Source organism: Sinocyclocheilus anshuiensis, unplaced genomic scaffold (genome assembly GCF_001515605.1).
Source record: "Sinocyclocheilus anshuiensis isolate Anshui unplaced genomic scaffold, SAMN03320099.WGS_v1.1 scaffold330, whole genome shotgun sequence".
Classification (NCBI taxonomy): domain Eukaryota; kingdom Metazoa; phylum Chordata; class Actinopteri; order Cypriniformes; family Cyprinidae; genus Sinocyclocheilus; species Sinocyclocheilus anshuiensis.
Genome location: NW_015547689.1, coordinates 2,394,596 through 2,404,956, shown reverse-complemented (window position 1 = coordinate 2,404,956; position 10,361 = coordinate 2,394,596). Strand labels below are relative to the sequence as shown.

Genomic DNA, 10,361 nt, shown 5'->3' with positions numbered 1-10,361 from the left:
CACTACCCCTCACAAGCGTGTTGTAATTTATATATATATATATATATATATATATATATATATATATATATGATTTTATTTTTATATATGTATATTTTTTGAGTGTGATATTGCTTTTATACAACACTTTCATATATCCACCTTATTGTAAGAACTACAGGTGCTGCACTTATTCTTGTAGTTATTTACCTATAGCAGCTAATGAATCGGAAGTCCCACACATTCATAGAAAATAGCTTACTTCTGTGTTTAAAAAATCTGTTGGACAAGAAGTTAATACTGAGTAACTTATAATGTTCACACAACTTACATTTTACTGTGTCTATTTTTTTTCTCTGTCGATGTACTGTACATAGTTTTAACGGAAGCCACAGAAATATCAAACACTACGTTTCAGACTAACACACAGTTCTCTTTCTGAATGAATTAATGTTTCTGAACTAATCAGATGAGTAAAAATGATTCAGCAACTGCCAGTCAAATTCGAGCAATTTATTGTGTCACACTAATGATCTCTCTTCAGTTCCAGAAGCAGTGGATGTTTGGATTCAATATTTTGAACAAAATACATATGTCCTGTGGAAGGTAAGTGCAGTAGGATTTGGCACTGCTATTTTTAGCTTTTCTCTGCACTTTGCAGCTGCAGTCAAACAGATAAAAATGACCCTTTTTAATGTTTTAAAGCCTCTAACTCAACAACAAAGCCATGGGATAATTACAGGATATGAAATTACCATTGGAAACCCCAAAGGAAGGAGCAGAAAAATTGACATAGGACTAAATACGCAGCTGTGCTACAAAATCACCTTTGGGAATGAAACAAGTGATCAAATCATCACAGTCTCAGCGAAAAACTCTGCTGGTCTTTCTCCTCCTTCTACCATCATCGTCCCGAGTAATCCTGGTGAGCATTTAAAGTATATTCAAATGCTGTTTAAACGGGTTGAAAAGGTTGTGATTAAATTAATGATGTTTTATAATACTTTTCACAGACAACGAAGTCAGTATAAGCCATATCAATAGCAGTAATAGTGGCTTTGAAATGTCTTGGGAAGAATACCCCTATTCTACTTGTGGCTATGTTGTTGAATGGTTTCCAACCTACAATAAGAAGCAATGTGATGTAGAATGGGAGAAGATCTCAGAATGTGACAGTGACGCCTGTGACACCTGGAATCGGTCTGGTCAGTTGGGAGCTTAAAGATGAATCATTTGACTCACTTCTGATCTGTTTTTGTTCTGATATTGAATTTGTGCATGTGTGTAATGGTCCATCAGTGGTTCAGTGAGCTGTGGTTATGTTCAGAAAGGGAGGATGACTGCTATTTTGAACAAAATATTTCAATTGTTCTATTTCTCACAGGTATTTTTGAGGCAGTGAGATACACTGTCTCGGTCTATGCCTGCACTAATGATGCACCAAAGCTTCTCAAGAGGAGTCAGTGTTATGCTATTGAGCAAAGTAAGCAGTCAAGATTCAATATTTAAAGGAATAGCTCACAAAAAAAAAAAGAACATTTGTTTCATGTTAACCTCACCTCGTCTTTCTTATTGTCCATTCTGCTATTTCTGTTCACAGAACCAGGGAAAGTTCAGAATCTGACAGTTAAAAGCAATGGAAGAAATCTTGAGCTTTCCTGGGACGAAGTGCCCTTAGACCTGCAAAAAGGCTTCATACAAGGCTACAATGTCACAACATTGCTTTCTGATTCTGAAACAGTTATTAACACGACAGTGACAAAGAGTGGGTTCATTCTCTAATTTGACGTCCACTGTTTTTTCTTAGTGTAAAGATTACATTACAAATGGACATACTTTGTGTTTTAATTTTAGAGCATAAAGTTCATTTGAAATTAGATCCAGGCTCCTATACCTTCCGCGTTAGTGCCTTTACATCTGGAGGTGAGGGTGAAGGTGACTACGCTACATTCAGAATGGACGTGGAAAAAAACTGTATGTATGAAGATATTTAATTATATATTTTGTATATAATTATAATATTAAATATAATGAATTATAATTGAAAGATTAATGATTGAACTACTTTATTATATTTAATAAGCAAATATAAATAGCATTGATGAATATAGCATTGCACACAATGATAATATTGTGTGCAATGTGACAAAATTTTCATAGTTGACCAGATGATTGCGGCCACTATTGTGGGTTGCAGTGCAGCAGCACTTGTCTTCATTATCATCACAGTCCTTTGCTACAGGAAATGGAAATGGTAAGGACAATTTTCCTGTGTTATGTCATATATGTTTTTCAAACCCCAATATTTTCTAGAAATTTTCACTCTTAAAATCCTTCAGGTTAAAGAAACTATTGTATCCAGATATTCCTGAACCAAAACTTGCAGGGAAATGGATTACAAAGGTGAGTCATCAGTGCTTATTCAGCCTCCTTATAATTTCTAACGTTCCTAAAATTTGTTTTTTTTTAATAAGTATAATCTGCATGTATGTATGTGTGTGTATCACAAGCCAAAAATGGGTCGCAGGTGTGTTCTCATCGTTTCTCAGACAAGTGGGAATCAACTATGTTAAATCCTAACAGTAAAATGCAACAAACCATATACTTGGTCACAGTAAACATAGCAAAAATAAATATGGTTATCGATTTTAAAAGAGAAGGGAAATAGTTACCAAATATTTTTGTAGTTGACGTTAAAGGATGTGTGCAAATTAATCTGTCACTTGATAAAATGATCAAATTAGGCAGATTTCAATATGGAAAAGTTGCATGGCATGCTCAAAAGCTATGCAAGATCAAATAAGTTATGACTTATTTTGTGTGGTAAATTATTGGCTTAATAAATAGGCTAAATAATATTTTGCTACAGTGTTAGCAAATTGTATAATCTGTGGCAAACCAGTTAACTGGTCAACAAATGTTTGTTGTTTGCAGGGCATTTATTGTACCCAGATGACCGAGGGGTATATGAAGTGTGAGATCCAAGAGGTCCACAGTTTAGAGCATCCTGCGATGTCAGAAAGTCTACATGGCCTTGACCTCATCAGCTCTAACTCCAAAGTGATTCCTGGAAATTTCTACCTGAACATTTCTGAATCTCCAGTTGATGTCTCATATTATCCTGTTGAGAAGCTTACCTCAATTCTTGAAAACGCTTCTTATAATTTGACCATGCCAGAACCAGTTGATGTTGCTCAGATATCTGATCTTACACTGGAAATGCAGGATGCTTACCTCCCAGCCCCTAACTTTGTTCAGAATAATCTTGTTGTTAAAGACTCAGAGAGCTACAAGCCCCAATCAGCATGTCGTACAAATGTATAGGTCCCGTAGATAGACCTCAGTGTCGTGCTATGTAACGCTCACCATGTATATGCGAATTACGCCAATGTAAACGCCAGTGAATTCATGTTATTTATAAATGTACTATTTTTTTCAACACTCCCAACTCTTGTAAAATGAGTAGTAAAAATGCTGTTTTTTAAAATACTGTGATGAAAAAAAAAGAAGCTGTGACCTTGTTTAGAACTGCCTCTGTATATCTGCATTGTATTTCGCTATAATATTTATTTACATTTATCTATTTGGCACATACTCTCAACATGTGTGACCCCGGTGAATCCAACCCATGACCTTGATGTTGCTAGCATTATGCTTCAGTAGAGCAATAGTTCCCTCTTGTGGCCTAATTAAAGACTTCGATGGAATATAAAGACTATGAGGAAAACTTATACATAAAAAATGTCAAACGTATACATATCTAGATGTTTTGGTCGCTGTCTTATTAATAGACGAGAGATTGTACCTAAATACAAATTCAGTTTATGCTTAAAGACATTAAAGTGTGGTTTACACGTATTCACATCATGTACGAATTCATTCAATTAATTGTATACTTTCCAGCAAACAAAATATTTGATTATGATTCCAAATTTTTGTGATTAATATAAAGACCAAAAAGAATCTATGCCTATAAGATAAAGAAAAGTAAGATGAAACATTCTGGACAATCAAAGCACTCCAAATAAACTGAAGTAGGCTAATAACAAAATAAATGTCGGATAGTTTCATACAAAACTTCACAAAAAGGGTGGTATGTGTCAACGTAATATTCAAATTTCAACGAATGCTTGACATGGTAAAATATATAAATTGAATGAGAAATCCTTAAACTGATGCTCCTAAAAATCACTTTTATGGGCGTGAAGGGTTGCCTACGGGGCGTTGCAACAATGAAAAGCTTTCCTTTTGATTGACAGGCAGAACAGTCAACAGAACATCAACATCTACACGAGTTGACCAATGTAAACAGTTGTGGGCGGGAGTTTTAACTTCCCGGTCATTGAGCCGCTGTTTTCAGTTGTTCGAGGCGAGCTCAGTAGCGACCCGTTTACTGAACATGCTTTTGATAAATTAACATAGAATAGCTTTTAATCTGTTTTCTGTTTTTGTTAGTTATTTCTTCGACGCTTTAAATGTAGAGTTTTAATCGAACAGCTTGTGCCTGCCCAACACATTTCCACCAATAACTGGTATGTTGCTAGCGTGCTAACGTTAGTTGTGTATGGTCTGAGATTCATCTATCATAACAGTAACTTACGCACATTTCTCATCCTCTGTATTCCCATCTTCCTCTGTAGCCTTCAAAACCACGATGTGTGATGTCTTTATTATTCATGCGATTTATTTTATAGTGTTATTGTGTGACTAGCGTTGGCAGTCTTTTGGCACATCTTCAAGGTTAGCAAGTTCTTCATCAGTTTTTAGCTGACATGCTGAGAAGAACTTGTGTTGCATACTGATTCGTGAATAAACGAGGTTACAACCTCTATTTATCTAAGATACAAAGAAATTCAGTGAAGTGTAAATCAGTCTCATTCATTGAAATGGTTCATGACCCAAATCCTGGCTGTGAAGAAGCTGACATTTGTAATGGACATCACAGCTCGGTGTGTGTTAGACATGAACAACATAAAGCAATCACTGCAAACCTTCAGAATGAAAACTGTCTGGTTAAAATTACTGTTTTGATCTGATAACGATATGATTGTTCTCTATACATATGAGCTGTGTTATGATACAAAGTATGTCTGTATATTTCTATATACAGTAGTTGTCTATTTGTCTGTCTATGTGTAACATGGCTGTGATCAAGAAATGCTGATTACAGCATGAACTGCAATGACTCTGTTATTGAACCCTGTGCAATGATTCCTTCAGGCTGTCAGTGGCAAGCAATGGAGGTTGGCAAAGTTGTGCAGGAAGAAATGAAATTTCGGGGTGCTGAATTTGCCGTCAATGTCGAGCTGGCGGAGCGGTTACTAATCGTAGAGATTTCAGATGTCGTTACAGCGGACCAGTGGAGAGGAGAGTTCGATCCAGCCTGTAAGTTGAGCTTTTAAAACTGATATTTAGTTTTTGCTTACATGAAATGTTGTTTTATGTCATTACAACCTTTTTTTTATTATTATCATTAGATATTGAGGACCTGACCCGGAAAACTGGGAATTTTAAACAGTTTCCAGTATTCTGCAGTATGCTTGAGTCTGCTGTCAACATGGTGGGTCCAAAGAATAAAAGCCATAAAAATCCTATTTATTATGGCGTCTTGATTCTTAAAGCTGGTCAAGACAATAAATGCACTATGGCTGGACATTTTGGGGTAAAAAAAACAACAACGATTGTGATTTATTTTCTTATTTATTTTTAAATCCAGATTTTTTTTTTGTACTTCTTTGTGTAGCTGCATAATTTGCACAATTTGCCTTGCTATTATACATCAATATAACTATAAAATATTAAGAATAATTATTGTTGTTTTTTTATTCTTCTTATTATTATTCCTATATTGAAAAATTACTGTTGTAATATTTCTCTGTACAATGAAAGCAATACTATTTAGGAAGAATTATTATTTTTTACAGCTGTAAAATTCCAGTACTCAAATTTAATTTAACTGTCTTAATTTCTTCATTTTCAGACAAAGAAAAGCTTCTCTTTTGTTGACAACAGTTGGTTTATAAGAGCATCTCAAGTTCTCATTACAAGTTTGGGAGTAGCGTTGTTTGTGTTCTCAAATGTATGTTATGAGGGCCTGTTTACACCTGGTCACTTCATGTGTGTTTACTAATCGTATAGCTGTGTGATTTGTTAAAACTTGTACATTTACACTTGGCCACATAAATGTGTCTCCGCGAAAAGGATATCAATCCGATCTACAGTTCCTGTACTATATGCAAATTAACAGTTCACAACAACGTAAGCAACAGATATGCACTGCATTTTATTTATCTTTATTTAGATTTGTCTTTATTTATTTTTATTTTAAAGTTAATTTGCTGTTTCAGTTTTATTTTGATTAATTTGGCTTATTATGCACTTGATTTATTGACAAGAAAAAAATGTCTACAAAGGGATTAACCAGACTTTTATGTGAATAATCACATTTTTGAAAAAAGAAAAAAATCTTATTTACTCTCTTCATTTTCTTTTGCAGTCCAGTGAATCAGTGACCCTTGACCTCTTGACCTATTCTGACCTCGAGCTTCTGCGGAACAGAAAGGCAGGTGTAGTTGGCCGACCTCGTGCTCAGCCACAGTCTCCTGCCCTCAGTGCTAAACGATACCTCATCCTCATCTACACTGTGGAGTTTGACAGGTCTGTGGAGTTTTGATCACTCAGTCTGTTTTAATCTGCTCTTAAGAGGCCAGTTTTTTAAAAGTTCTATTTTTGTAGGATACACTATCCTCTTCCACTTCCATATCTTGGCAAACCTGATCCTGCAGAGCTTCAAAGAGAGATCCGAGCTCTGAGGGCCGAGCTGAAAACACTGGGACTGAGAGGAGACCACAAAGTATCAGACCAGGAAACACGCAAGCTCCGTGCAGAGTCAGTTATTTTCTAATGAAATATGTACTTAGTGGTTTTATCATGCTTTCAGGGGGGGAAAAAAGCACACACACCTTTTGCACACCTGGTTAGTTGCTGGCAGGTGCACAGGGCACAGTCTGCACAATAGAAGAAAGAAAAATCCTGTACATTGCTGTAGCTTGAAAAATCTTTATTAAATAGCAGTGTATCTGTCAAAGGCCTCAAAGTGATAGTTCACCCAAAAATAAAATTGTCATCATTTCTCGTTTCATTCCTGTAGGACTGACTGACTTCTGTGTAACATAAAGTTAAGTATTTTAAAGAGCATTGGTAACCAAACCATTTTTGGCTTTAATTGTTTGGACAAAAAAAAACATTTCTCAATTTTATTTTGTGTTCCACAGAAGAAAGAAAATAATACAGGTTTGTAATGACATGAGTAAATGATTACAGAATTTAAATTTTTGGATGAACTATCCCTTTAAAGAATTTTAAAACATTGCTGTTAAAATAAGGATTTGCATTGTACTGAGTTGAATTACTTCGAAATTAATGTTACAAATAACAGAATAAAAATAAACTAAAGGGAAACTGAACCTTTTAATTCAGTAAATTAATCTGTAAAAATTTGCATACTTTGACACAATATTCTACCAATTAGACTTGCAGGATTCGTAAAGTAACAAAAACATTTTACCCACAGTGAGTAAAAAGAGAATGTTGTGTTTAAGTCTTTTTCCTTCTGTTTAATGTCCCCTTCATCAGGTTGGCTTTGGTGAGAGATGAAAAGGAAGCCTTGGCCAAGGCTCTGGATCGTCAACAGATGGTGGGGGCTGGTTCTGCTCCTGGGGCCCGTGGGCTCAGAGAGGCAGTGCACAGCCTGGAGGAACAGCTGCTGAAGGAAAGGGCAAAAAGCCAGCGCTCTGCAAGCAAGAGGAGCCAGGAACAGCTCCTCGTTCTAGAACAGGTGACTCTAAGCAGATTAGTGTTATATGGTCATGAGATGACAAGCTGACAATGTAAAGCACTCATGCATAGTATTAGCACCCACTTAAATGTTGAAATTCACTCTTGTTGGTAGCTGGAGGAACTCAGGGCATCAGAACGGGCTCTACGGATACGTGTTAAAAGTCTGACCACTGAGCTGGCCTTGTTACGACGCGGGTAAGCTTAATTAACTGCCATCTGTGTCATTTTTTTTTTTTTGTGCATTTATTAACATTTTTGGAGCACATGTTAATCAACTCATTCTTCCTATTTTGACAGTCGAGCAACTCCAGTCATGTCTGGCCGAAGCGGGCTTAGAGGTGATGGGGAGGTTCATCGGTCTTTATCCAGAGAGCGCAGTTTGACCCGTGTGGGGGTAAGAGCACGCTCTGGGTCGAGGGAGAGGATGGAGGACAGGGCTCGGAGGTCAGATGAGAGAATTAGGAGGCCCTCTTCAGGGTCTCGGAATTACATCACGAGACCCTCGCCATCTCCAACAGGTGAAATGTGTGAAGATAAACACAATATCTTTATGGTCAAAGTCAAGAAACAAAGGCAGAGGCCCTGTTTATAGACTTTTGATTTGATTCAAGTCTTGTGTTCTCTCATGACAGGGTCACGAGTGCATCGGTTTGACCCTACGGCCTACATTCAAGACCGACAACGACGCCAAAAAGAGGCTGAGATGAAGAAGTAAGACACTTTCACCTTTTCAGTTTGAAGTTTTTATTATCTTTTCTGTTGCGTTTCTGCTGTTTAGTGTTTTATTTGTTGTCTTTTTCCTACAAGCATTGCCCTGTCTGTGTGCAGTAATACAGTTTACTTTGAAAAGTGTGAACTAGATGCTTTCTTTGTCCCTTGCATGAATTAGTTTTCTCAAATGTTGATCCTCAGTCATGGATATGGTACATCAGTGTAAGAAAAAAAAGTGTATGACTTTTGGCATCAGGCTGATAAAAGAATGAGAGTCTTATGTCTGTTTGACAAGTTATAATCTGGTAGAATTTATTTGTAGGCAGCTGCACCTAGGGTTGGGTACCAAAACACAGTACCAATATGGCACCGGTACCTATGTAACCGGTATGTACTAGAACCGAATCAGAACGCAGATTTCGGTGCCTCATTTCGGTGCAATGCATGAGCGATCGATTGAAATATTTGTCCTCTGGTTCTCCGAAACGAATGTAAGAAGCATCATCGCCGGCACCCCACTTAAAAATTATTTCCAGACTGAGAAAATGCACGTGAACTCAAGTCGGAAAGCTCTATTAATCCAAATCCAACAAATCTTTGTAGTAACGCGAGTGTCCATGTTGTTTTCACATTCCGACTTAAAAGCACAACTCGGGAAATGAGAGCATCCGAGGAGCGCGTGAATGCAGTAATTACACTTGCTCTGATGGCAGCAGGTAGCCTTCCGTTAACTAAGCTAAACATGCTTAAATTAAAATGCCTAAAGCTAAACTTCCCTTGTATTCACATTTCTAAACCTGTTGTCCAACAAAAGAGAACATTATAACCTTTTTACATTTATATTATTTAGTCATTTAGCAGACGCTTTTATCCAAAGCGACTTACAAATGAGGACAATGGAAGCAATTAGGGATGCACCGCTACCACTTTTTTCAGAACGAGTCCGATACCGATACTTTAATTTTTGGTACTTGCCAATACCGATACCTGTGTTTTCACAGCATTTGTAATATTTTTTCAAATATTGGGTACAGAAACAAAATAATAGTAGTAGTAATAATAATAATATGAATCATGTTAGTTGGCTTCATTTAGCAAACAGATATTACCTTCAGTTATTTCCACACTTAATTATACCTGTTAAAATGTATTGTATAAGCTTTTGTTACTTTCACTGTTCATTTTAATGGCGCATTAGAGCTGCTCTATTGCAGCAGCTCAATACTGTAATCATAAAACATTTTCCTAAAATAATGCAGGGAACCACATGAGTACGCGCGTACTATTTTGGTGATGTAATTTGCGTCACGTGCAGTGTACACGGACCCTCGCGTACGAGTAAAAATCGAAGTATACAGCGCGTGGTGCAGAATGAGAGAGACACTTACAGCCTAGCGCATTTCACCCAGTCTGCTAGTTTCAATAACTTTAAATAAAGTTGTGTATGCTTGACGTTTAAAATAAATGCTGTTTATAGTGAATGCCCCTATAGTTTTTGTTTGTTTTATATTTACAATTTAGTTTTAATCCAAATGCATGCGCTAATGTAGCGAACAGCAATCAAGATCATGCAACAGAAGTGCACGCTCTCGGACTCTCTCTCTCTCTCTCTCCTTACCGTCAAATAACTTTAGTAACTTGTGCATTGTTTTACTTACTTGCTTTTGACATATCTGACCGAACTACAAACTTTCCAGTGATGTCTGTGAGATATTCACTCGACAAGCTCACGCATCTGTGCAGCCGCAATCCACTCAGCGCGCTCTGCTTATCAGCTCAGGCATATCCGCTATACAGTTGTGAATATTGAATGTTTAACATTATATTAATTA

The 10,361-nt window shown here is 36.7% G+C and overlaps 2 protein-coding genes across 4 annotated transcripts in view; both read left to right on the top strand.

Annotated features, from left to right (window-relative positions):
- The window catches only part of LOC107703560 (leukemia inhibitory factor receptor-like), an 8,658-nt gene extending 4,920 nt beyond the window's left edge, over positions 1 to 3,738 (top strand). For both annotated transcript variants that reach the window (XM_016506239.1, XM_016506238.1), the window contains exons 11-19: positions 524 to 585; positions 685 to 904; positions 993 to 1,184; positions 1,364 to 1,462; positions 1,580 to 1,744; positions 1,834 to 1,953; positions 2,140 to 2,233; positions 2,319 to 2,382; positions 2,914 to 3,738. In XM_016506239.1, coding sequence (XP_016361725.1) covers positions 524 to 585; positions 685 to 904; positions 993 to 1,184; positions 1,364 to 1,462; positions 1,580 to 1,744; positions 1,834 to 1,953; positions 2,140 to 2,233; positions 2,319 to 2,382; positions 2,914 to 3,303 — 1,406 coding nt within the window. In that variant the 3' untranslated portion in view covers positions 3,304 to 3,738. The remainder of the gene's footprint in view (positions 1 to 523; positions 586 to 684; positions 905 to 992; positions 1,185 to 1,363; positions 1,463 to 1,579; positions 1,745 to 1,833; positions 1,954 to 2,139; positions 2,234 to 2,318; positions 2,383 to 2,913) is intronic.
- Positions 3,739 to 4,306: 568 nt separating this feature from the next.
- The window catches only part of LOC107703561 (coiled-coil domain-containing protein 61-like), a 9,123-nt gene continuing 3,068 nt past the window's right edge, over positions 4,307 to 10,361 (top strand). For both annotated transcript variants that reach the window (XM_016506241.1, XM_016506240.1), the window contains exons 1-9: positions 4,307 to 4,511; positions 5,200 to 5,364; positions 5,457 to 5,539; positions 6,476 to 6,636; positions 6,715 to 6,867; positions 7,615 to 7,816; positions 7,931 to 8,013; positions 8,116 to 8,336; positions 8,451 to 8,529. In XM_016506241.1, coding sequence (XP_016361727.1) covers positions 5,217 to 5,364; positions 5,457 to 5,539; positions 6,476 to 6,636; positions 6,715 to 6,867; positions 7,615 to 7,816; positions 7,931 to 8,013; positions 8,116 to 8,336; positions 8,451 to 8,529 — 1,130 coding nt within the window. In that variant the 5' untranslated portion in view covers positions 4,307 to 4,511; positions 5,200 to 5,216. The remainder of the gene's footprint in view (positions 4,512 to 5,199; positions 5,365 to 5,456; positions 5,540 to 6,475; positions 6,637 to 6,714; positions 6,868 to 7,614; positions 7,817 to 7,930; positions 8,014 to 8,115; positions 8,337 to 8,450; positions 8,530 to 10,361) is intronic.